Raw genomic sequence first — 27,577 nt, forward strand, 5'->3', positions numbered from 1 at the left:
CCAATGTTATCTTCAATTGACTTGGCAAGGTCATCTTTTCAATTCCAGGCTCTCCCCTTCGGTCTGCACCACTTTGCTGCTTTACAACAGTAATGGGAGTGGTTCTATCTTACCTCGGGGAGAGAGTAATACATATGATTATATACCCGGATTAAATTTTAATTATGTCCCAATGTCAGAATACGCTTTTTCAAGATCTGAAGATGGTGATAACTCTTCTGGAGAAATTAGGTTTCATAATAAACAAGGTGAAGTCTATTTCTTCGCCTTCCACCATTCTACAATTTCTAGGTTTCACTATAGATACAATGAAGATGGTCGTCCTGCTACCAGGGAAGAACATTGCAAAGATTCGGAAGGAAATAATATTTGTCTTGAGAGATGATTCCTTAACCTTTAGGGAGCTTCCCAGACTTCTGTACCTCTCTTCTTCTATTCATGCGATATTTCCAGGCCCATTACATTATCGTGCTTGGCAGAGAGTATAGGGGAAGGATCTGCGAGGCAGACTATGGTATGGAGACATGATTCACCTAGATCAGGAGGCCAGGTTGGAGTTTTTGCTGTACCCTTGTTATCCTTAGACACTACAGTAGTCATTGGAATCATTTCACTTTCATTTCTGCATGGAAAGAGAGTTTCTCACCGCATATCCAGGAGGCAGACTATAATGTGCATGGGCCTATTATATTCCTTGAAGGGAAGAGGTGTGGCGCCGCGGCCAGGGTTACTTACTCGGGAATCTGGGGATCACGGTTTGATCCCCGGCGCCGGTGGCAGATTAGTCCAGCACCATGTGACTCTGGGCAATAGCTTGCTTAATCTTCCTGACGGCCCTCAGCGCCTGATGTCCCTTACGGGTGATTGTTCGCACTTTACATATGTGGATTATTATTATGGAACAGTTTTGTTTGCGATGCACGTCTTTTACGTGTCTGTGTGTAGTTTGCAATAAAGGCATAGTGCATAATGTAACCCTCAGTGTCTTCAATTACGTTCAGATTCTCTTGTCATTTCATTAGGAGAATAGCTATTCTTTCTTAATTTGCATTTAACAATATTTTAGCAAATTAGCCTGTGCAGTTGTAAAAGCAAAAATAATGAAATACGAAATGCAGCAACTAAAATAAGGGTTAAGTATCCTTTTTAAGTGACTCCTTCTATTGATAGATTTTAGTAAAGTGAAGACGTTTAATGTAATAACTACGTATCCTTTTTTTAAATTTCATTTTTAGATCTTTATTAAATGAGTTCCAAAAAGTTGATACAGATGCATAAATACCTTTTTTTACAGCAAACACATTTGATGAGAACAAAAAAAGGTCACATTAACAATATATGAGGAGATAGAAGCAAAAAATAATGTCTTACCATCATTTGATATTTTCTGTAGAATTTCAAGAATCAGCCCTTTCCGCAAAACTGTAAAACAGAGCAATCTTGTTATACCTTTTGTATGAATTACAACATAGTTTTCTGCATTAGAACAATGTCATTAAGTACTAAAGAGAGCTTACTTTTCTGTGTTCCATTTTTCTTTGTTTCTGTGTTTAATTAGTTTACATTAAAACTAGTAGCACTTTATGGCCAATAGCCCAAAGTTTTACTTCTGGAATAATATTGGCCTTCTTCAAAGGGAAAAGAGAAGGGAAATTAATGTGTAATTAGTAGCTCTACTGACATAGGTGCTGAGATAAAAGCACAATGTCCAAGGCTGGTAGGAATGTATAGATCCTCTGTTCATAATAATAGAACCCTCCCTTCTCTCCTACCTGTTTCATATGTGACACAAGATACAGCATTGTAAGACTTGCTGTTATTTTAGACTTTAGTTTATGTCCACATCACATTATTTGCTCGTCTTTTTTGAATGCGTTGTTCGGTGCATATATGATTGGTGCTGTCTCCTTCACCCTAGAAGAGAGGACTTTGGAATTGGGATTGTAGTTCGCAGTGAGGCCGTGCATTTGTAATGCCAATGTATGCCTGCAATGCTTTAGCACTATTAACTAAATCTCAGATCTCTCCACCATATGTTTATTAGTCTAGTCATGAACATGAGTTTCCAATGGGATAAGAGCCTGATGTCACCAGGACTGACGGCGGGATCTCTCCTTTACTTTAAAACAGATTCTGATGAGTAGACCAGAGACTGTGGCAAACGTTATTCTAAGGACATGTGCATTATCTTAATTTTGTTTTATGTTATATTTCGTGTTGGGGAAGCAATCATTTTTTAAAGATTAATTCCTTATTGGGGGAGGGGAGTAGCTCTCCACATCTAAGTAACTACCATTCCTCATTCCTTCCACACCAGCTAAAACATTTCCTTTTGCATTAGTATTCGTAGAGCGCCTTTCCCCCTTGTGAGATTCGAAGCACAATATTTATCGTTCATCCTCAGGAGAGTTAAAAACAGTGTGAATGTTCAGGGGTGATCAGGCTTTATATATCTTTACTGCTCTTCTGGCTACTTCTGTGTTGATCCTTTTCTGATGATTGATAGCCCCCCTCATAGGACCACGATAGGGATATTCTTGTGGAGGAGATGCAGATGGTAGATTCTACTTCATTTGGAGTTTTCGGAAGATGAACTGTAGTGAACTGAAGAGGTTCACTTTACTCCACACTCTAAAGAAGGCCCTTAGTTATGTTTTCTTTTTATTCTAATCTGTTTTTGTTCAATTGAATTCTCAAATTAAAAAGCACATGCATCATTTGAGAAAAAGCGTCTGTACGCAATTTTTTGACCGCTTAGTTCCCGATTTCCTCTGTTAAACTGCCCCCACAATGGCGCTGCCATGTTCCCCACCACCAGCTGTCAACTGTTTGGGATGATCCTGGATTGTGGCCTCTAAGAGACTGGAGGCTAGCAGCATATACCCTCCAGGTATATGCTGAGGAGCAGGAACATCGGAGGTAAGACAAATTTACTTCCTATTTCACCGGATTCATTGCCAGAACCATTGCAAGGAGTAAAAATTATTGTAAAAGCAAAGCGTGGGCGGCAAGGTGGGAGTCTCCAAAGCAAGGGATCAGGAAAGTCCCCAGCAGGGAAAATCAACGAGGGAAAAAACACAAGAAAACTGCCATTTTACCCTCCAAAGTAAAAATAACCCCCTCACTTAAATCTGTTTTTTGGGTACTACCGAGCATGCAAAAAGACGGTGTAGGGGGCTTAAGCCCTGGCATAGAAGAACACGCACCAGTCACGCCCTGTAGTAGGGCCATGCTAGAGGTTACTGTGGTCAATATGGATAGTGGTACAAACAGTCCCGGTGGTCTGGGAGAAAGTAAATCAACAGACGGTGCGGCGGTATCTCTGGGAAATATTATAACTGTTCCTTTGATTAATAGGTATGCAGTACTTGCACCACCTGAAGATTCATGAGTTCTACCCCAAGTAATGATATGGGACCGACAGAGTAGAGCGGATATAGGAACGTCTGAGGCAAGCAATGACACAGAAACTTCGCTGGAAAGTTTACTATTGGGCTTTAAGAGTGATATAAAGAGGCGCTTTGAGGTCTCAGAAGCAAACTAGCTTGGCATACAAGTCTCTTGTTTAGAGCTAACGCAGAAGCTAGATGAAGTAACTCTCCATACAAAGAAGTTGGAGTAAGAGGTAGATGCAGTGATACAGGATGTGGAGAGGAATACATCTGAGATTTCTAAATTAGAATGGCAAAACCAAATGTTAAGAGAAGACATGGAGAGAGTGGAGAATCATTCCAGCAGGAAAAATCTAAGGTTATTAAATGTACCTGAAACTGAGGGAGGATCAGATATGAAGGCCTTTATAATTTGGTTGCTACGAAGTACAAATTTGAAAGACAAGGGAGAGATAAACCTCAAGTTTGAAGTTCAGAGGGTGCATAGAGAACCCTTCCGTTGTAACCTGCAAAGAACTAAACCTAGGAAGATCTTGGTAAACTCTCTCTAATATACCATCAAAGAAGAGGTACGAACATGGTCGAAAAATGGCCCCTATTTGATCAATGGTTATTCCATGTTAGTTAGACCTGATTTGTGTACGGCTACTGAACAGAGGCAGTGAGAATTAGGAGGCAAGATGGAGGAGCTTTGGAAGCTAGGAGCAAAGGTTCAGCTAAAATTCCCCGCAATGTTGCGTAATATATGTGGAGTAACCAAATGAACAATCTCAGGACAGTAGAAGATGTGGAATTATTGATTGACAGAATCAGAAAGGTAGACACTGCAAAATAATTAATCTGTGGTGTAGAATATCCCACTGAGGGATGATAAAAGGAGTGGGAGGAAATCTTTTTGTGTGACCCTTAATGAATCTCATAGCTATATGAGGTTTAAAGAACAAGGGTTGATCTGGTAAACAGAGGTAACCCGATAAGCAAGACAAGTTGCCCTTAACTGTTACTACTGCACAACCCTGTTGTGCTAGGAAAAGAGAGGAAATCAGAACATCAGATTGTTAGGCTTGCAATGGATCAATCGATCTCCCTCCATGACATTTAACAAACTTTGCCCACCTACCAAAATAGACAGATCTGGTGGGTTGCTCTGTAGACTCTTTACGCATGAAGGTTCAGGCTCTGGAGGTGGGGGTATAGAACTTTTCCCAACGAGAGGAGGTCTGCCGTGAGACTAAAACATGTCCCCAGCTCTACCCACACCAGATACGGGGGACTGCAAAATGCCGGCCAGTGTGTGTTCTTGTAAGTGGAAAACAGGTCCAACTGAAAAAAATCCCCCCATCCTAAAAATGTGAAGGACCACCTCCGGATGGAGGCGCCACTCATGATCGGCTGAATACTGCTGACTGAGACTCTCTGCATGCATATTCGGATCTCTGGCCAGATGGTGTGTGATTATGCAAATCTGATAGTCCTGAGCCCAGGACAAGAGTCGCAGAGCCTCTCTGCAGAGAAGAAACAACACTACTCCTCCCTGTTTTTTGATGTACCACATTGAGGTAGTGTAGTCCAATAGGACCTGAGCCAACTTCCCATGGAGGAAAGGAAGGAAGGTCTTGAGAGCCAAATGTATCGCCTGCAATTCCAGTAGATTCTTGTGAAACAATCTTTCCTCTGGGAACCAAAGACCTTTGACCTCCAGATACCCCAGATGGGCTCCCCACCCTAGAGTGGGGACATCAGTTATGACTGTGGCAACCAAAGAGGAGGTTGAAACAGCTTCCCTTGATACAGGTTGCCTGGAACACTCCAGCATAACAGCTCCGCTGCAGTGTCTCCAGAGATTCTGACCACCCCTTCAAGATCTCCGTTGTGTTGAAACCACTGCTTGTGGAGGTACCACTGGAGAGCACTCATATGCCAGCGTTCTTGGTTGACCAACAGTATGCAGGAAGCAAGCAGACCAAGCAGGTGCAAGACCTTCTGGACTGGAACATCTGCTCAATTCTGAAAAAGTGGAATCATAGCCTGGATGTCTTGAATCCTCTGTGGAGGCGGAAAGGCAAGACTCACAGTAGTGTCCAGTACTGGTGTTAACAGGTCCTGCTGAGAGGGCAACCGGTGAGATTTGGGTACATTTTTCGAAAACAACCCAAACAACAGTTGTGTTGTTACCTGCAAATGATGCAGCGCCCTCCCTAGCAACCTTGCTTTGAGCAGCCAGTCATCCAGATAGGGAAAGACAGGAATCCTCGACGTTCTGAGATGAGCTGCCCCATCTCCTTTGTGAAGATTTGCGGTGCGGAAGTAATGATGAATGGAAGGACCGCAAACTGGTAATGTTGAGACCCCACTGTAAAACGAAGATTCTGATTTGACTTCATGATGGGAATGTGAAAATACGCATCCTGTAAATAGATCAATATCATCCATTCTTCCTTCTCCAGCGCAAGAAGAACCTGAGCCAGGGTCAACATTTTGCATTTCTCCTGTTTGAGGCAAGAATGCAAAATCCTGAGGTCGGGCATCGGCAGTAAACAGTTGTCCCTTTTGAGAATCAGGAAGTACAGAGAGTGCCATCCCTGACCCCTTTCTTGCTCCAAAACCACCTTGATTGCACCCTTTTATAGCAATATCAGACCCTACCGCAGGAGAAGCAGAAGTTGCTCTTCTGAGCAAAAGGCCCAACAAGAAGGGAAGGGAGGGGGGAACTCCCAGAAGCGTAGGGCATACCCATTCTTTACGATGTTCAACACCCAGAGATCTGTTGTAGCAGACCTCCAATGCTGTAGAATGTAGCACCTGTGTCAGAATATTAGACCTAAACTCCACTCTAGGAAGAGGCAACTCCAAGAGGTCGGCAGCCTTTCTGATCACATCGTGATATGTAGTCACCTCTTGTGTCGGCAAGTTCTTTGGTGAAGAAATCTCCCACTCAGTAGTGGTGTCCAGGCCATTAGACTCCTGTAAACCCTCAAAATCCAGATCAGGATCTACAATTTCTACTTCCTCAGCCCCTCCATGTTCCCCCTGGTACTCTTCTTTTTCCAACAGTCTGTGTGCCTCTCTCCGAGACCTTATCCTCTAAACCGGCATCAGCAGTGCAGGTGACTTCAGGATTTGCATTGAAGGAGTGTCCAGTGGAACAGGAGTTGAAGTCGGTAGAGGTTGAGATGGTGTCTGTTCGGACCCAGACAGCGCCGCGGATGATCCATCTAGCGGAGCTCGAACCTCCAAAGACTGCAACAGCGTTGAAAACCTTGATATTGTTGGAAGCCAACTCGCTGGAGCCATAGGCACGAAAGCATGAGCGGTTCCAGTGGAAAGTGAGCTGGCAAACCTCCCAGGGAGTATGCCAATGGACCCATGGGGCTAACTGGTGACCCAGTAGGGTTTGCTGCTCTGGCGAACAAGCCAAAAGCGCATTTAAAAAATGGGACGGATCCGATCCTAAAATTGGGAAAGCAGAATCTGTCAGATCCAGTAATACAGGCTCTGGAGCCATTTAGGGAGGCACTAAATTCAGCTCCCGTTGTGGCGCTGGAGTCCCGCAGCCTGAGGTAATATAAATTTTATGATCGATTGTGTCCCCTATCTTAGACCCCACCGACTCCATGTACTAGCTTGAAGTGCATGTAACTTCCCTCCTGTGCCAGCTATGAAGACGCAAATACATTTGCGTCCAACGTAAACATGTTCTCTTTCAGATCCGCCATGAACGGATTGAATATTCAGTTTCTAAATATGCTATGCCAACGTCTTTTTGTGGTATACTTCACATGTTTTTCAGCTCTGGCGAAGTAGGCCTGAATTCTGCCATCGAGCCTCTTTTTCCTGCCTTCTGACTTTGAAAGCCTCAGCCCAGGCTGCCTTTGTACAAGTGACCCCTGCCTTACTTCTTGCGCGGCTAACGGTGCTCGGCTCAGCCCGTTGCCTGCCAAGACTGTATTCAACCTTCGAATTATCTGCTCCACTCCTTGAAAATACATTCCTGTCTGGTAGATTCATGTCAACATCCTTCCAGCTGCAGAGCAAAGGGTTAGGCCTCACTGTCTCTATGCAAGTAATTCATGGCTCTGTTTCCATGGTAGGCCCATGCCCTCCCTCGCACCCCTCGCGTCTCATGCAGACACATAGACGCTCATACACGCACTCATAGCCAATATAGAATAGCCTCTTGTCCGAGAGACCTTTTCCCTCCAGATAATACAGTTCCTTAAACATGAGATATTAGATACGATTTGGGATTAGGTTGATCTGACATCCAGACATCCGTCTACACTTGTAGGGCTAAATGTCAAGTCCCCCTTCACCCCTCAAGTTACACGTACATTACACGTCATACTGCTGCGCGCGCATCTCTGCCATGTATTTTTGCTGACACTGCCGGATTCACTCATGGATCCGCCTATCTGTGACATCATGTTCAATGACGTTCTTGTTCACGCCTTCATGCACGCCTATTGTAACGCCTTTTGTATTACGTACACGCATTCTTATCTCTCTTTTCAGCTGTTACGCCTCCTGCATATGCCTTTACTGTAATGCATTGACTATATATATGAATGCCTGTCAATAATGTATTGTCGCATACTTGCATATTCGCATATTACCATTGACTCTGTCTGTCAGTCCCTTCCCGAACCTATGTGGTGACGGAATGGTATGCCACCTTGGCTCGAGCCAATATGCTAATCACCCAATTCCTTTTATAGGAATAAAACCCTATTGAGAAACCTCAAATATCACGGATTTTGCCTCTTATTTATTATGAGTTATTCTTATTGATTTTACCGCATAGAAATTAAGCATCGGTAATTAGAATTTACCACATTTTGGCGCCCGAATAGGGACCCCTCCCCCATCTCACGCGCCGGTGGTGCGTTGCAGGCCTGGCCCCCTGCCACAGCCGGACGGACAACTACGCGTACCCGCAGGATTTCCTGTATCTCCCTCAGGCCAACGGAGGTGACTGAGGCTGCGATCGACACCCAGACGAGGCGGTGAGAAGTGCGGAGGATCCCGACCAGAGCCTAGCTGAGAGAGCAAGATCCGAGGTATACGGAGGCCCACCAGGTTCCGAAGTTCCGAAGTATCTGAGTCCGAATCCAGTCCGAATCCAGTCCGAATCCAGTCCAGGGTTTCCGAGGCCTTCTGTTTCCGTGCTTCCCGGTGAGTACCGTTGCTGGGGACGCATCTAGACGTGCGCATTAGTTTGTGCCGGTCAAGACAGGTGTGGGTACACAGACCTGGTCTGCACTGGTTTAGACAGTGTATCTGTACTGTTTAGCAGTATATCCAGTCTGCACTGTTGAGCAGTGTATCTAGTATTATGCAGTTAGCTAGTTACATTCTAATTGTCATCATTCATGTCAAAATGTTTTAATGTGTCTCAATATGTCGTGGTATGAGTGAATGTTCGACCGTCATTATTGTGATTATTGTGTTCATTGTATTCATATCTGAGTAAGAACCAAGTAGCCAGATTTCAGGATGCCGTTATTCTCCAAATTAAGACAAATAAAAACTAGAAAAGGGGTATTAGAAGAAGCTGTTCCCATTCCACCTCGGGACACTCCAGGGTACTTTATGTACCACAAGCATGGCCTAGATGCCGTTTTATTCCTCGACTTATGGGTGGACTACACTAAAGAATTATCCGAGAATCAGAGATGGCCCGCTGCTGGGACATGGGATGCAGATTGCATCATGAGAGTAGAAGAAGCATTGTGGAAAAAGAAAGCCAGACAGTCACAGAAAGATGCCATTGAATTATGGCGTAAAGAATCACATAGGCGTACAGAAAAAGCACTTAGAAAAGAAGAGAAAAGGAGGGAGGATCCAGAGAAGGCCCAGGAAAACGTATTAGTTGAGGAAGGTACTCGAGTAAAATTAGAACAGGTAGACAGACAGCGAAGCACACTCATGAACGGCATGTATCCCCTCTTGACTGAGGGTTTGCCTAAGGCCACTCTAGAAGTACCGAAAGAACTACCACCTCCCATGCTCCCGACCAAAATGCATCCCAAAACAGCGAAGGACATTTTCCTTTCTTCCTATCTAGACGATGTGGCCCCTACATATGTAAATACCGCACCGCCACGCACACCTCCTCCTGGCGGCCAAGATGGTCAGCTCCTTCATCCCCGACAAGCTACTCCTCCTCCCGTTCCTCCTGGTCTTCCTCCTGGTCTTCCAGCTGTCCTGCCACCTATTCCTGGGCCTGCCCCCCCCGTTTTACACCCAACGAACCCCTTCGGAGCGGGCGCCTCAGGAGGCGCATCCGGAGGAGCGACAGGTTTCCAGACCCCGCCATCGGCTGACCTATAGAGACCTAGCACAGCAACGTACACCTAGAACAGGCGATATTACACTATATGGAGATCGTCTTGCAGACTGTAGATATGATCCAGTACCTGGTAAAAAGAATGACGAAAGAATGTTGCTCGCATCAGTACGTTTGCGACGAGTCACAAACTTCTTATTAACCCTACCTGGAATGGTAGATCATCTAGATCGAATATATCAGTTTGTGCAGACAGGAGTAGGGCCTGAAAGTATTAAGGAGGCCATGGCCTATCAGAAAGTGGATACGAAAGCCAAGATATTACGGTTTCTTATAAACTGTTTTATAAGGGAAGTGGATAGGCCGGGTATGAACCCGGAAGACGTGAAAGCACTCCACAGGTGGGGCCAGAATATAGCAGATGGGAATCACGATAAAGAGGCCTGTGTAGATAACATGTACCGAAGAATCAGAAATGCAATAAAGAAGATGCATGAGAAAAGACAGCCACCACCGGAAATAGATTCAGACAAACTTGAATCCTCAGAAGAGGAGAACGAGCAAGAAGAGACACCAGAGCAGACACAACTACCAGTTAGAGAAACGATAGCATATGTAGGTAAGGGAAGACCCTTTAATAATTCAATGCGCCCAGTGCGTCCAGAAAGTAAAAGAATGTTCCAGGAAGCCATGTGTAATCCAAGAACTCCTGAACACTTATTCCAGGCCACTGACAAAATACTTCAAGAACGAATGGGGTACCATGTACTCGATTCTATGGACGAACAAGAATTAGCCAGGTCAGCCGTGCAATGGGCTGACAATTCTGAGAAATATGGTGATGATGCGTTAGCGCATACGTTTTTGAACCTGACACCGAGCGAACAGCGTTTAGCTGGTACATACATGATACAACACCTGCTCTTATTGTATAGAAGCCAACATTCTGATCCAGGCCCCTTGCCTGATATATTAATAGAACTGCTCATGAACAAATGGAGAGGTCTAGGTACCGATCTAATTAAAGTAATTCTAGAACACCGACACAGATATAGCGCCTTCCTATGTCCACAGACCGACTCAGCACATGTCATGGAAAGAAAAATGTATTACATTGACGGACAGAATCCGTTGCGAGAAGTGCACCCGGTTCAGAATGCCGACAATTCACTTAGACGCGTGTTTGTGTACACACCCATAACTAAAATAGAATTATTAGAGATGAAAAAATTAGTACCTAGTCATGACAAAGATCCCGCAGGTTTTCACCGTGAAATAAAAGATATGATACTTATGGGTGACTATACTTATCCCGACATTATGAAAATATTGAAAGTATTACTGCCTCCCGGTATATACGAGAAACTCAAAGAAAAAGAGTGGGAGGTGGGAGACACAAAGATTGATTGGGCTGCATTAGAAAACGAAGAAAATACTAGAATTCCGGGCCAAGGGCTTGGAGACAAAGTTAAAGCATTACCAGGATTGTTAGTACAAGTGTTGCCACGTTTACTAAGTACTAAAAAGGAAGATTGGGGTGCAATTTCAGCTTGTAAACAGAAACCCGATGAAGACACCAGTGATTTCTATACCAGATTTGAAAAATGTTTTGGCATTAATAGCGGTCTGAAAGCAAGTAGCGAGTCATATCCACATCTTTTTGTAACGAAATTAGTCGAGAATTCACTGCCCCAGGTTAAGAACAGAGTACTGAAAGTCGAGAGCACCTGGCAAGCTAACACCCCTTCACAAATGTTACAAATGTTACAGTACCACCAGAATAGAATTAGAGAGGAACAAGAACACGAACAAAGACGTATGAAAGACACGAAAATGAAAATGTTAGTTGCCCAGTCAGTTCCCGCCGATGGCCATAAGAAGGGAGCGACCCAGCCCAGTAATTCGACAGCTCCTGTTAAAGGGACATGTAACTATTGTAAACAGCCAGGTCATTATGTAAACGATTGTGCCGTTCTGAAACACAACATCTCCACGGGTAAGACCAAGGAGAGACCGCGCGTACCTAGACAGGATCAGGCCCAGCAACAAGTACCACAGAATATACAACATATTCCGCCTATGCCAGCTTCATCACAAACTGTAGCAGTGCCACAGCAACAGCCTATTACTGCAACACAGAACACAACACAACAGATGTACCAGTACGCACAAAATGACTACCCCGATTATCAACGATACACATGAAACAGCCTAGAGAGGGAGTTTGGTTTGCCCCTTATTGAAGTTCCCGTAGATCAAGAGGGTCCTTATGTACACAGTCAAGTGTTAGGAAAAGACCGAAAGTTTTTAATTGACACAGGGGCAAGCAGGACCACAATCAGTCACAATGAGGTTCCAGGGGCACCCCTCTCAGGCTCACAGAATGTTTCCCTTGGATTTTCAGGAAAACCTATTATTAATGAAGTATCACAGCCACTTCCCCTTGCAGTCGGTCCTCTGACACGGACTACAGATTTATTGCTCACAAAATCATGCCCGGAAAACTTATTAGGAATAAAGACACTGAAAGCTCTAGGAGCTATTATATGCTGTTCTCCGGAAGGAGTACGCTTATTTTTGCGAGATTTTAAAGGCCATTATGTATTAAGAGACATGGATCCCCGGTTACAGAGTGTACCTGCACACTTGTGGGCACAAGGCCCCACTGATGTAGGTTGTATGCACATTACACCATATCGAGTCACACTCAAAGCAGGAGTGGTATTACCACGAATTCGACAATACAAGTTACCTCCAGATGCTGTAGTGGCTTTACTGAGAATAATTGACGAGCTCATTGCACAAGGAGTGGTTGTGGAAACCGACTCCAATGTATGTAATTCTCCTATCATCCCAGTTCTTAAACGTACTGACCCAAATACACCTCCTGTTTATCGATTAGTTATTGATCTGCGCGAATTGAATAAATGCATTATACCACAGTATCCTGTGGTCCCAGATATCTCTTCACTATTGACAGCTATTGATTCAGAAGCTACGTTCTTTACTGTAATTGACCTCAAGAACGCCTTCTTCAGTGTCCCAATTGATCCAGAAAGCCAATACTTGTTCGGATTCAGTTTAAATGGACGATCTTTCAAATTTGCACGCGCACCTCAAGGATTCACAGAAAGCCCCAGCATCTATAGTCAAGCATTGAAAAGACAACTCGACAGTATTCACATGCCAGTTAACACTGCCCTACTCCAGTATGTCGATGATCTGCTGATCACCGCACGGAGCGAACCCGAATGTGAAAAAGCATCACTGACAGTTCTGAATTTCCTGGCCGACAAGGGGCACAAGGTGTCCCCTTCGAAGCTGCAATTCTGTGTTCAGCAAGTTGTGTACCTGGGTCACTTGCTGTCCAAAGTGGGGAGACAGCTCACTCCAGATCGCATTCAGTTAATTGTAAACATGTCACCACCAAAAACACAAAAGGAGGTGCGGGCTTTCATAGGCCTCACCTCGTACTGTAGACAATGGATTCCCCAATATGCATTTCTAGCAAAGCCACTCATCCAGTTGACAACTCAGGAGGCAGCGACATCGACTGTCCTCCCTTGGACTCAGGAACATACACAAGCTTTTGAAAACTTAAAGAAAGCCTTATGCCAAGCACCAGTTTTAGCAACACCATGTTACAGTAAACCTTTTACACTTTTTGTCACAGAACGTGAAGGCACTGCCTTGTCAGTCCTCACTCAGGAACAAGCAGGTTCACACAAACCGTGTGCTTACTTTTCTAGCACATTAGACCCAGTAGCTCAAGCTTTACCTGCATGTTTGAAATCAGTTGCAGCGACAGCTTTAGCAATCAGACAGAGCGATTCTATAGTATTAGGGCATCAATTGACAGTACAAGTTCCACATTCCGTGGAAGTTCTTTTAAACCGTACCCAGACCCAACACCTGACCATAGCAAGACTGACAGGTTATGAATTGACATTGTTTCAACCACACATAGAAATCAGACGCTGCAGCACATTGAATCCTGCCACACTATTGCCATTAAATGGAGTAGATCCATTGGCACATGATTGTATTGAAGTCATTACGATTACAACAAAACCCAGACAAGACTTGACAGACGTCCCATTACCAGATCCAGACCTGACACTTTATGTGGATGGTTCATGTATGAGAACAGCTACAGGAGAATTAGTGGCAGCTTACGCAGTCACTACAGACACCGAAGTCATAGAAACAAATTGTATCGACACCCTGTCAGCTCAAGCAGCAGAGCTCATCGCTCTGACGCAAGCATGTATTCAAGCCAAGAATAAGAGAGTCAACATATACACTGATTCACGTTATGCATTCGGAGTCGTTCACGACTTTGGAGTCCTTTGGCGAGAGAGAGGTTACTTAACTTCTCACGGTGCCAACATCCAACACGGTCCTCTTATTCAAGCTTTATTAGATGCAATACATCTACCTACTGCAATCTCTATCATGAAATGTAAGGCACATACAAAGGTTACCGACACGATCTCCCAGGGTAACGACCTGGCATACCGAACAGCTAAGCAAACTGCTCAGAATCGAATGCATGCAACTGACTTGACAAAGACAATAGTTCCGACACCATTACACTGCATGACAGTCAGGGATCCCGCCCATGATGTAATTGACATACAGACACATGCCACACCAGACGAAATCAAGAAGTGGACTGAACTAGGAGGGATCCAAACAGATCAGGGATGGATGACGAAGGGAAAATCTACATGGTTTCTCCCCGACTCTATGGTTCAAGTCATCATTAACACGATACATAGTCCAGCACACCTAGGAGAAAAGGCAATGCTAGATAGCATTCAACACATATGGTACAATAAGAACTTACGAGCAGCAGCCAAACAAAAAGTGCGTACTTGCATGATTTGTTGTCAGTTTAATCCAGGTAAAAGCATCCCTGTAGAGCAAGGTGGATTTCAGCCTCCCGATCACCCTTTTGAAGTCCTCCAGATGGATTATATCCAGATGGACCGCTGCCGAGGATTCAAGTATGTCCTCGTAGTCGTATGTGCACTTTCCCGATGGACAGAAGCATACCCAGTCCCAGATTATACTGCTCCGACAACAGCCAAGCAACTGGTTCGCGAGTTCTTCCCGCGGTACGGTTTGCCCCGTATCGTGTACTCAGATAACGGTCAGCCATTCTCATCCGAGCTTGTGAAACACATTACACTCCTGTTAGGCTATCAGTGGAAGTTCCACTGTGTCCGGCATCCCGAGGCAGCAGGTCTCGTGGAGCGCCATAATCAGACCCTAAAAATCCGACTTTCCAAAATCTGTAGAGAGAAGGGCGTTGACTGGATAGTTGCTTTACCGGTAGCCCTCTTCTATATGAGGATGGTTGCACATTCCCGAACCGGGCTATCCCCGTATGAGGTGGTCTTTGGTAGGCCTCCGAATATGTGGAGGACGCCTATTCCGCGAAAAATTACAGATGTTGACTGTATTATGCTGACAGATTACCTTGCCTCCTTGATGTCTGCACTACAATCTTGTCGTTCACAGGTAGCTGCAGCCTTTCCCGACAACGCCGATGTGAAGCCCCACGAGGTGGTCCCGGGGGATTATGTCTTCGTGCGCAACTTCGATCGGAGAAGTCAGTTGGAGCCCCGCTGGCAAACGCCGAAATTGGTTCTTCTAACAACGAGGACAGCTGTCAAGGTTGAGGGCAGGAAAGGGTGGCTGCATTCCAGCCACGTCAAGAAATTCCACGGACTCCCTTCGGACTTGGACTCTAAGCCTGTCAATAATGTATTGTCGCATACTTGCATATTCGCATATTACCATTGACTCTGTCTGTCAGTCCCTTCCCGAACCTATGTGGTGACGGAATGGTATGCCACCTTGGCTCGAGCCAATATGCTAATCACCCAATTCCTTTTATAGGAATAAAACCCTATTGAGAAACCTCAAATATCACGGATTTTGCCTCTTATTTATTATGAGTTATTCTTATTGATTTTACCGCATAGAAATTAAGCATCGGTAATTAGAATTTACCACAAGCCAGAGGTGGAGTAGTTGTCTTTGGCAATGGTGTAGGCGTTGCAATCACTCAAAGCCAGTGGAGTCACTGATCCTGGAGACGGGGCCAGAGTCATCCCCGGTGAGGAGCCGGAGAGAACTCATCCCTGCGATGACATCTGGCAAACAGACATCAGGGTCGCATTTTTCGAACAGCGATGCCGAGAACCATGGAACTCCTGCTTATTGTGCTTCTTCAAAGACCCCGAAGTGTGCAGAATCAGCGACTATGAGCAGGTCCTTGACTCCCTGCGATCTCTCTCCTGCTTTTTGGCTTTGGCCCTGAACAATATGGCCTCCCTCTCCTTTAGCGCTTTTTGATTCAGGCACAAAGTGCGTGTCCCAACGTCATGGTCAGATTAACGACACCATAAACAATCTTCGTGGGGGTCAGTGATGGACAGCTGGCTCCCTCATTTTCTGCAAGGCTTGAAACCAGACTATCTTGGAGTAGGCTACAAAGTCGCGACAAAAGGGAGAGCAAAGGAGATATGTTTCTCTGGAATACTGCGCATTGGGAGTAATTAAAACAGTGAGGAATCCAGAAGCAGATGTATCCATCAGAAATATCAGCAACATCAATCCAAACAATTTGGGATGACCACTCAAAAAGGAGCACTTTTCTCTCAGGAATGATTGGGATGGCGGCATGGCCTGACCAATCCAGAAACATAAGAGAATGTTTAGGCTAATTCAGTGATGCTCTGAGTGATGTAGTATGAAGCGGATCACGTGGTTCTTTCTTGGAGGAATTGTCACCTGGAAGTTTGGCATAAAAGAAAAGCTAATTTTAGAATTAGGTATCGGGTGAGGTGCTGACTGGGTACATAATTTCTATGGTTAAGAAAGACTTGTAATGAGAATTAGCTGGTGACGTGCTCCATAGAGCTGAGGTTGGATGCCAAGAGTGGTCAGTGAGATTTTTCCTGGCTGCCATTTACTACTTGTTTTAGATGCACTAGTAATAGGGTGGGCATAGATGTAGAGTGGCTGTTCCTATTTCTTACATATTTACTTTTTACAGTTGCACTCTACCTTCAGATGATTTACTTCATAACACACAGTAATAGGTTTAAACGCACGTATATATATATATATATATATATATATATACCTTTACCTTCAATTACATTGGCATAACCACCATCGGTCTGTAATAAAAAAGAAAGACGTATTAGGAACACACTGCAATTTTACCTTTATTTATAGAGTAGGTGATATTCCTCTAATGCAGGTTTCTGCTGTCAGTGGTCCATATTATAAACACTGGTGGCAATAAATAACATTTACAGACAGTGGTACATTTTAGGCCTCTATGTGAAAAAGAAACCATTAGTAAAATCCATTCCACTGATTACCACTGGGAGGAAAAATACTACTGGGTTTCAATATACAGCTGGCAAGAAAACCATTATCTCCAGAATGACATCACGGCCACAGTTTGATTGCTGAAAATGGTAATTGATAAAAATCAAGGGGTTTACTGGCTCGCCTACGAACATTAGGAGTGGGGTCTGAAATGTAATTCTTATTACCACCTTCTACATGTGAAGCACTGGCTGATTGTACATACTAAATATGCAATGATGCATGTCTGTTATACCCTGCAATGGCTCTCTCCCCCACCCCCAACAGAAATACCGCTTTCGACTTGCAGTAGCTTGTCTATGATTAAAGACCTTAAGAAGATTCCCGAGGATTCCCCAGATGATTCAGAGGAGCCCAGAGGAGAGAAGACATATTAATAAATAGGCCCACTTGTGGACCTTAGCATAAAATCAAAGAATATTTACTGAGAGAAGGAGATGGTTGAAGGTTTGCTTAGTCTGAGGGTGGGGCTGGAGTGGTGCGCTGCAGACTCAGCAGACAAACTGGAGAAATAGTAGTTTATGATCCACTTCACATAGGAGGAAATGACAGGCTTCAGCATCTGCGCAGTTGACATTCACTCAAGACTGAGGGTTGAATGTTTCAGTACAGTTTCTGATTAGACCTCAAGTAGCGTGTTGCTAGGGTAGTTTGTGTGCTCTACCTGGAGAAGAGATTGACCATCTGTGTGTAAGAAAAGTGATTTGCCTGCCCTCTGATCCTGAATGAAAGGCTGCTTTGGCCAGATTGGTCAATGTAATGCTGTTTTCTTTTGAGCCTAGGGTGGGGGTGCTGCAAGTGGAGAACTGGTATAATCCATATTACTGTGTTGTTTAGTCATGTTTCCAACCTTGAGTCTATAGATTTTTGTGAGGCTCTAACTGACCATAAGTAGAGTTTACAGGGTGAGGGCTCAGTGGTCTCTGGGACTTCCTGGTAAAGCTAAAGTTTGTCCCTGGGTAAAGCAAAATGTCTTTCCGTTGGTCGAGGCAGCCAGTGCTTTCTTGGGCAACTTGGGAAGTGACCAGAGCTGACATATGGGTATGCTTAATTATGACAGACATATTCTATGACATTGCAACTAGGCAGTCCGCACTGGGCTCACCGTAGCGTGAATATTGACCCAAACAAGATGGTTCTGGACACTTCCCCCCAGGTTGTGGAGGTGTGCGGTCTTTTTGGTCGGATTCCTGGCTCTTTGACATGTAGTAAGTTTTGCTTGCTGACTTAGTCAACTGCCTCCTCTCTTCTCTTAATCCCTACTTGGTTGCTGCCGGTTTTCCTTGATGGTTTTAGTATCAATGTGTTTTACTAATTTAAAAGAGAAACCTGAGGTGGTTACCAATGCATTGTCTCTATCGCTGAGGTGGGGCTCTGTGCCCAAAACCTAATATTGTCGGTTGTAAATTACCTCAAACTAGCTTTGTTTTTTGCAGTTTTTCAATGGATTGATACCTATTATTTTACTACATTGGGGCTGGCATCTAGGGATATGCAGTACTTAATTTGTGAATAACAAAATAGGAGCCAGGGCCCGCATCAGGAGGCCACTGCAGTTTTCACCAATCATTGACCCACCCAGTGCTGTCAATGGCAGCCCCAACTCAACTACCAAAACACACACTTCTACAAGTGTGACAATTCAGACTATTATTTCACATCTCCAAAGCTGTACCAGTGGCTTGGGCAATAGTTATTAGTATTTTTAGGTCTCGCCTAGGCAGCGCGCAAGCGCTGTCTCTCCGAGACATCTAGTAGTCTATATGGGTGGTAAAACTACGCCTATTGCTTTGGTATTTCTTGACGCTTGCCATTGGTTAACTTTTGCATTTTATTTGTTAGCGGGCTTATTATTGGCTCTTTAGCCAGTAGGTAACTTCCAGTTATTCCGGAGCAGCATCACCTAACAACAGTATTGTAACGCTTACACAGCGCAATTGTCTTTTTAAAAAATAGTGCGCAGTCATTTTGACTTGCACCGGAAAAGAACCCTCGATTGCTCCGGAAGCAGCATGCTAGCCCTGCTCTGTTTTCTTTCCTGGTCCCGCGTTCCTTTTGTCCCCGCCCCCCTTCCGCTGTCAGATGTCTTCCAGCTAATGGACCATGGACGTGCTTGTTGGCTCTGTGACCGTGCTGCCCTTCCCCTGCCAGCAGCTCTGTCCCCTGGGGCTGGATGCTTCTGCATGCTTTTCATTTTTAAAATCCCTGCTTGGTGGGGGTTGGAGCTCTGTATTGCCGCAGTTTCCCTGCTGCAGTCACCCGTGGTGAGTGGGTGCGCCACCGTCTACAACCCGGCTGCCGGGGACACCCACTTGTGCTTCTGCTGCCGGGTGCTGCGGGTCCATGCCACCTCCACAGCACGGTCTTTAATGGCCTCTGACCCACAGCAGTATGCTTGGTACTTTTGGCTGTGTAATGTACTCTATGTTCTATTTCCAGAACCCCTGAATCTGTCTTAGACACAAATTTCCTTTGATCGTCATATACGACTGCAAGATTATTGGATCCATCCATTTGAAACTCACCCAGCTCCAGCGTCACCTCCGAAAACTACGGATATAACGAATAGGACAGTTCAGCATGATCACGTAAAGCTAGAACGGAACGCCCTGAAGAAGTCCCTAGTGGACGAAACGCATCGTCTGTGCAAATCTTCTGTCTCTTCACGCTAATTGGAATAAAAAAGAACCAAAAGTAAGAAAATCCATTTTTTTGATTTTTGCACCTATAAGTGTTTTAACCCTTTCCCCGCTGCCGTCGGCCAATGGCCGACGGCACCACTACCTCCCCAGTGCTGCCGTCGGCCATTGGCCGACGGCATTCCACCCGCGCACGAAAACGCCCGCACCGCGGTGGAATTACCTCCGCGGTTAACGAGTTAATTGTCTCGAATTGTTTTGTGCACCTGTGCGTTTATGTACATTGTGAAAGTTCTTTTATGAACTGGCATTGAGATGGTGGGTGCCAATCAGTGTGCACACAAATCCCCCAACCAAGTATAAGGGGCAACTCATATTGAGGAGTTATTTGGGTTAGGTGATAAGAAAAAGAAGGTTCCACTATCTTCTCTTTTTCAAAAAGTCGAGCTGCACTTTATCATTACATTTTTGAGTATGCGAATGTGCGTATAAGGTATACGAAACGTGCGTACTACTGGGAAGGTGGCGCAGTCTCAGCATTAAAGGCGTACCTGAGACCTGAGCAACATGGCTGATGCCCGGTGGAGTTGCAAGACAGCTAATGAGGAGATTTGCCCTGGTTTCCCCCTCGACCGTCACCTACCCAGCTGGACATTGGTCACAGTACTTCCTCGTCTCTCTGCTATGGCTCCTTCCTCCCCTCCTTTCTTACAAATGCTCTCAACCTTGTGTTTGTTTACTGTACCTTACTACGCTATTGTAACTGATGTAATTTGTAACACAATGTTCCTCTTGTATAGCGCTCTGATACCTCTGGGTCTAGCCAGCGCTATATAAACCTTTTTAGATGTACCTTGTAATGCAACGATCCTCTGGTAAAGCGCTCTGATATCTCCGGGTCTAGCCAGCACTATATAAACTTCTCAAATCAAATAAACTCAAAACTGTTTTTTCTGAACGCTGAGACCTGAGCAAATGGCTGATGTCTGGTGGAGCTGCTAGACAGCTAATGAGGAGATTGGCCTTGGTTTCCCCCTTGACCGTCACCTACCCAGCCGGGCACTGGGCACAGTTCCTCCTCGTCTCCCCGCTATCACTCCTTCCTCCCCTCCCTCCTACGAAGTCTTGAAACATTGTTTATGTGTACTGTACCTTACTATGCTCTTGTAACTGATGCAACTTTAAACACAACGATCCTAAATGTAAAGCGCTCTGATACCCTCTTGGGTCAAGTTTGCGCTATATAAACCTTTATAAATAAACGTATTTAAATGTTTTAAAAATAAGAACATCATCTTTCCTCTGTCACAAACCCTTATGGAACCCAAATAATTCATCAACGTGGTGGTAGGTAAGTGTTAGGTAAGAGAGGCAGTGCTGTACGATCAGAAGAGACGCCGAAATGTGTATTATTCAAATGTGTGCTCTTATTTGGTATAGCACCAACAATGTGCTGTTTAGACTCTTTAAATCACATAGTGGTTCCAAAGCAGTAATTACTCGCATACATTAATCTATTATTAATGTAGGTATTAGTATTTTGTGAAGTACTAACACGTTGCCTTCCAGGCATGTCAGTGCACTTGCATATATAGCCTGCATCGATCGAAGAAAAGCTAGATACGCCACACAGCACTGTTTGCGAGCTCAACACATTTCTTCATTTATATATGTATTTGTTTATTTATTGGTATTTTGTGTAGCACCTACAAGTTGTATCTATAAACTTGAGATCCTTTCAACCCACTGGTGGGAGAAAGAAAGAGCTGGGCTCGTGCTAGCCTTTAAGGTAAAGAGATTATTTTATTTTTATTCTTTGGAGATTCGTAGAAGTCTTGTCCTTTGAACCACGAGACAACAGCGCCAACATGTCACCTTTCAGACACCGTCGAGTGCATCGCGATCCTGAAGTGCAAATAGGCAGTCGCTGTATATTCCATTCGCCTGACTTGACTCCACCCCCCCCCCCAAGCCGTGTGCAAGGGGCGGCTGGTTGGGCAGTGTTACTACTTTCTACCTCCTTTCTCCATCCCGTTTCCCACCCCAACCCGGTCCTTGATCACCCTTCTTGTATCCTTTAATATTTTTAAGGCACTGTACTATTGGACATGCTCTCAGGCGGTTTTAGGTGTATAATGTAAATAAACTACTAAAACCAAATCACGTTTGTGTCACGAACAGCCATCCTGCAGCTCCTCCAAGGAAAGATGGACGTACAGACAGGACAGTAAACAGGGTTCCCGCTCTGCCTGCAGCGCATCCCTCAATACACCTTTGAATGCGTGATTTTTCTAAGGGACGCCGCAACTGACAGTCTTCTGCACACTAAGTTCAGTACGGAATATTGACCTAGTGTCATTTTTGTCTGTGTTTGTTGGATATATGTCAACAAGGCAGAAATGTGAAAGGACTGGTTACACCTTTTCCTAACAGGGCAGACCAGTTTCCCTGGCAGAGCCACTGTCTGCACGGCAAAGGGGCATATCAAGACAAAGGGGCATGTCTGAAAAAAATATCTCCAGACATGATAACCAGGGCTTGAAATTTGCCTCTTGTAATTCTTTTCAAGTGTTAATTCTGAACACGTGAAGGTCTTTCATGCACGGCTTATTAAAGGCAGAGACAAGATGAAAACCGATATAATGTTTCCAAAGAGTGTACGCACTGTGAGCTGTTGTCTTGTTACAAGGGTGTCTCACTGTTTTACCTGCACATATGCCTGAAGGGATAGACATATAAAACAAAGAGGAGTGCCACTCGACAAGGTGTGCACTCAAACTACCATCCTTCCCAGACATCACCAGTGCTCCAGAGACCCAACATCCTCCCACACTGCCTGGGGTGCTCTGCAAGGATATGGGTGTTCTCATGAACCAGGAGCTAGGCAACAGAAAGAAGTTACCCGAACTTCAGTATATTTGAGGTGTTTCTGTACTTATGTGCTACCAACCTCTGCAACCCTGCAGATGAGCACTTCAATGGAAGTGTGTGTTTTAAAGTACTGGATACAAAGAGGCCCACACTTCAAAGGTCGTTGCACCTTTAGATCCTGAGCTGTAGACCTTTGCCCACCCTCTTCTTGTGCGTCTTGCTCCCCTGGAGCCACACTCTTTGAAGATGCTGCTATCTGGGGTCAGAACGCAAATCGCCATAGAAGACCAAGAATGGGGGCACCGTACCTTCCACATTATGTGCAAAAGGTACCCTAACCTCATTTACAGGTACTTTACCCATGAGGATACGCATACGTCCAGGAACCATTGGGTTGTGCATGTTCAAGGAGAGTTCAGATCATGTAGATTACATACCACATTGGAGCAATTGATTCAATTGATTTGCACATAATATCCCCACCTTGCCACAACAAAGAAGGGTACAGATCAAAACAAAATTACTCACTTGTCACCTCTTTTTGCTTGTACGCAGGTGCCCCAAGCACCCATTACGTGTTTTTTACAACCCTATGGCACAGAACTGCAGCTTAGCTCCTAGCTATTTGTATTTTTCCACACCAAAAAGGAAAAGATATCCACACAGTTCCACGCCACACAATTGCACAAACCACCACTTAATTCCACACCACATCGAACCCACAACACAAAATTACCCGTCATGCCTCACAATTCAACAGCACTCCACATAATTAAACTCCACTACACACCTCTCCACAACACAATACCATTCCACATAATAAAAAAAACACTCAATCCCACATAAGTGCTACCCACATTTCCACAGCACACCATGCTACATAATTGCAATACACAAATCCACTCCACACAATCCAACAAATAACAATTCCACTTCAGCCCACATAATTTCACTACACACCACATACATTCACTCTTCTCCAAACCAAAACACATGGGTAAAAGACTTTGTCAATCAGCTGTGCAATTGCAGCATTGTGGTTCAGTCAACTATGAAGTCAAGGAAAACAAGAAACTCCCTGCACCACAGAAGCAAACGAAAAAACTCCATCACCAAAACAATACCACTAATCAATATCTGCCAGACAGGGGTTTTCCCTGATGGTCAGGCAAAGATCACACCTAAGTTCCAACTTCTGAAGGTCACAAGTGCCGTAAACTACTCACCGATTGCACCAATGGCAGGGCAGCCAGTCACTCTCACACTGACCATCTTGATACAAACAAGAGGTCAAATGCCTAACCATACTCTAACCTGCAACTCTGGAGCAACGCTGGTCCCTGCACCTGATCCTGTTGGCAGCGTGCCTAACAACATCCCAAGTCATCATTCGGGAACTCTTGATGGACCAGAGGAAGCAACAATGGGGAGCCCCCAGACGCAAATAAGAAAACCTTAAGGTGAAGATGAGCCTCAGGAAAACCAGCTGCAGCCAGAGGAACAAAACCTAGATTCCAGTAATCCAAAATCAAGACTGTCAGAAGTACCAGGCATGTAGAGCTTTTCTACATCTTTTATAAACCCCTACACAAGGGAAAGTCAGACGGAAAGGCCCTAGATGGAGATGTTCACCAGAATCATGGACTGATGGTAGGAGAATCCACCTGATGCCCCGCTAAGAACTTTGGGGCATGTGTACAACAAAATGTCAGAGCGCAAAGCTGCACCAAATTTTGCAGAGCGCTCCAACATTTTATAAATGCAGGGATGCGCCATATTTACTACAATATGGCACACCCATGTGTTTTCCCTAGGGCGGGCTCTAAAATTTGCTGCTGAGTTCCAACTCTGGCGCCCTTGCACTAGAGTGCCTGTGTTGCAGGGAATGATTATTTATGTGCAGGAAGGTGTCCCTAACTGCAGATAAACAAGCCATAATGGCTATTTGTTACTTCTATGTGGGTTAAATTCTGCAGCACACATAGATGTAGCAAATCGTCATTTTTTAAAGGGACACCGTCCCAGCATAAACAACCATTAATGTATTTATGCTCTTTCTATGTGTGTTGCATAATGCAGCACACATAGACAAGGCAAAAACAATAAATACAAGCATTTCTCTTTGTGCGACATTCTAACGCCTGCTCTTGCTTTGCATTTAGTTTCTGGCGCTGCCACAGATTTAAAACTCCTTGTAAATATGGGGCAGCGTCAAAAAGCAATGGGTGTTGTGGTAGAAAGGGTAGCATATTTACAAAGTGGTGTTAAGCCACAAAAAGTGTCTTAACACTGCTTATTAAATATGGTGCAGGGCATACCACCACCGGAGTGATGCTCCAGTGGCGCTAGGGGCTTGCACATATGCCCCACAGGTCTCTCCGGAGCCCGTGGTGCTGATCCTTTCATGCCGCCTGAGGACCAGATAGGGGAAGATCTGGACTCCACTGCCACTTCAAGAGCCCTGCAAGACAGACAGGAGGCTATCAGGATTAACAGTCTGTGAATGAGAGTGCTTTGAGGATGGCCGGTGCAAGAATCCCACACCAGCAGGAGTGGTGCACCCGGAGCCAGGAGCGATGCGTGCTCCTGCAACTAACTCAACACTGGGATAGCAACAACCTACTCGATGCCAACTAATCGGGCTTTAGAAAAGGATGTAGCACGGTAAGCGCGATCCTCAACGTCATTGATGACATGCACAAACCGTTAGATGCGGACAATTGCTGCCTTCTCATCCTCCTAGATTTACTGGCAGCTTTTGACACCGTTGATCACAACACTCCTCATTAAGACACTTCAAGACAGGGCAGGTCTGGATGAGGTGGTCTTACAATGGTTCTCCTTCCTCCACAACCGCACCCAAAGAATAAACAGCAAAAACTTCACGTCTGACCTACATCATGTTAGCAGGGGAGTCCCCCAAGGGTCAGTGATCTGCCAATAACTTTTTAACATTTACATGGAACCACTCACAACGCTTCTCGGAAAAGCCAACATCCTCTTTCACCTTTATGCCGATGACACACAGATCTATCTGGAAACCACCTCTATTGATGACATTCAGAGACACAATGACACGCTCAGAGAAGTCCAACTGGCTGTCATAGAACACCTAAAACTTAATCAAGACAAGACTAAAATACTACTCCTTTCAAACCAAGATGAGAATCCTCAAAATACAGAATGGCTATCTGCGATCCATACACTTGACGGAAACATCACCCTGGCGGACTCTGTAAAATCATTAGGCATCACTCTAGCCCCGAAACTCAATATGACCAAACACACTAAGATCTCTGCCAAGAGCGCCTTCCTGAACTTAATGCTATTGAACAAAATATGTTATGTTATGTTATGTTAGTATCATTTATTATGCGCACAGATGCTCCAGCAAAGGAGCGTCCTGGCGCCCGACAAGGTAACAACAAACACAACTGAAGCAAAGTGAAAGGAAGGATCTAAGGAAACAAAAAAGTTTTAACAGCTCGACGAAAGGAGAGCAAATCCCTGAGGGCACGGATTTCAAGGGGAAGAGTTCCACAGAACCGCAGCGCGTACTTGAAAAGAGCGGCTGCCAGCCCGGCATCGCTTAAAACGGGGAACCACCGCGAGTTCTAGGTCCGAGGATCTTAAGGCACGGACCGGAACATAACGGGACAGGAGGTTAGAAAGAATCAAGGCCGGGGTGCCCTTAAGAATCTTATAGGCTACACAAAGAACCTTGAACTGGATCCTTTGCGCAATCGGTAGCCAATGCAGGGCGCGCAGAGTATTGGAAGTGGGACAGAATCTAGGTAAGCCGATAACAGCTCTAGAAGCTGCATTCTGTACACGCTGCAGGCGGGTGATTTCGGCCTGATTTAGCCCCACTAAGAGGGAGCTGGCATAATCGAGCCGAGAGATCACCGTTGCCTGGACCACAAGTTGCCTGGCGGTAGCATCGAAAATTTTTAATAAGGGACGTAGTCCACGCAAGATGCCAAAACAGCAGGCCGCCGTGCGCTTAGTATGGCATATAAAGGTGAGAGTTGGGTAAAGCCACACCCCAAGGTTTTTTAACTCAGCGACCGGAGATGGCGTAGGACCCAACTCCGAAGGCCACCACCTGTCTCCCCAGAGTTCCGTATGCTTGCCAAAGATCATTATTTCCGTCTTATTTGCGTTCAGTTGGAGACAGTTGGAGGTCATCCAGCTGGCGACCGCCCGGAGTCCATTCTGGAATCTAGGGGCATCCACATCCGCATCCCCGCTGATCGTAACCGCTAACTGAGTGTCGTCAGCATATGACACCATGGTCATACCCCAGTTCTTGACAACCTCAGCCAGCGGTCTCACGTAAAGATTGAATAACGTGGGACTCAGCGAGGAGCCCTGAGGGACCCCAAGATCCAGAGGATGGAATTTGGACTGATGGGGCGGGACGGGCACGCAAAAAGATCGGTTGGCAAGGAAAGAACGGAACCACTGGAGCGCATGGCCGGTGACACCTGCTTCCTCCAAGCGTTGCAGAAGGATCGGGTGGGAGACGGTGTCAAAGGCGGCGCTCAGATCTAATAGCACCAGCGCCGCCGTTTGACCCGCGTCACGCACGGAGCGCAGGTGCTCCACCGTATAGAGGAGGGCTGTCTCCGTGCTATGTCCCGCCCGGAATCCATTCTGCGTGCTGTCTAAGATGTTAGCCCGTAGCAGATGGTCCGAGAGGGCAGAGTTAACATGCGCCTCGGCAACTTTGGCTGGCCACGGGAGAAGTGAAATTGGGCGGTAGTTCTCGGGTTTACCAGCATCCAGAGTTGGTTTCTTTAGGATGGGCATAACTACCGCCTGTTTCCACTTCGCGGGGACCAGGCCGGATGCTAATGAGGTGTTAATCAAAGAGCAAACTGGCGAAAGACCATGAGATGTGAGGTCTCTGAACAGAGCTGGCAGTGGAGGGTCAGCCGGAGACCCAGACTTGACCTGCTGAGCCAATTTCCCAC

General features: G+C 45.3%; 1 protein-coding gene across 1 annotated transcript in view; it reads right to left on the minus strand.

The window, feature by feature from the left end:
- Positions 1 to 27,577, minus strand: part of LOC147729326 (uncharacterized) — a 354,664-nt gene that overhangs the window by 65,203 nt on the left and 261,884 nt on the right. The window contains exons 16-17 of the mRNA XM_086959822.1: positions 16,844 to 16,874; positions 1,372 to 1,422 (exon numbers count right to left, since the gene is read on the minus strand). Of these exons, the coding sequence (XP_086815948.1) occupies positions 1,372 to 1,422; positions 16,844 to 16,874 (82 nt within the window). The remainder of the gene's footprint in view (positions 1 to 1,371; positions 1,423 to 16,843; positions 16,875 to 27,577) is intronic.

This window comes from Lissotriton vulgaris, chromosome 2_2 (genome assembly GCF_964263255.1).
Source record: "Lissotriton vulgaris chromosome 2_2, aLisVul1.2, whole genome shotgun sequence".
NCBI classification, from domain to species: domain Eukaryota; kingdom Metazoa; phylum Chordata; class Amphibia; order Caudata; family Salamandridae; genus Lissotriton; species Lissotriton vulgaris.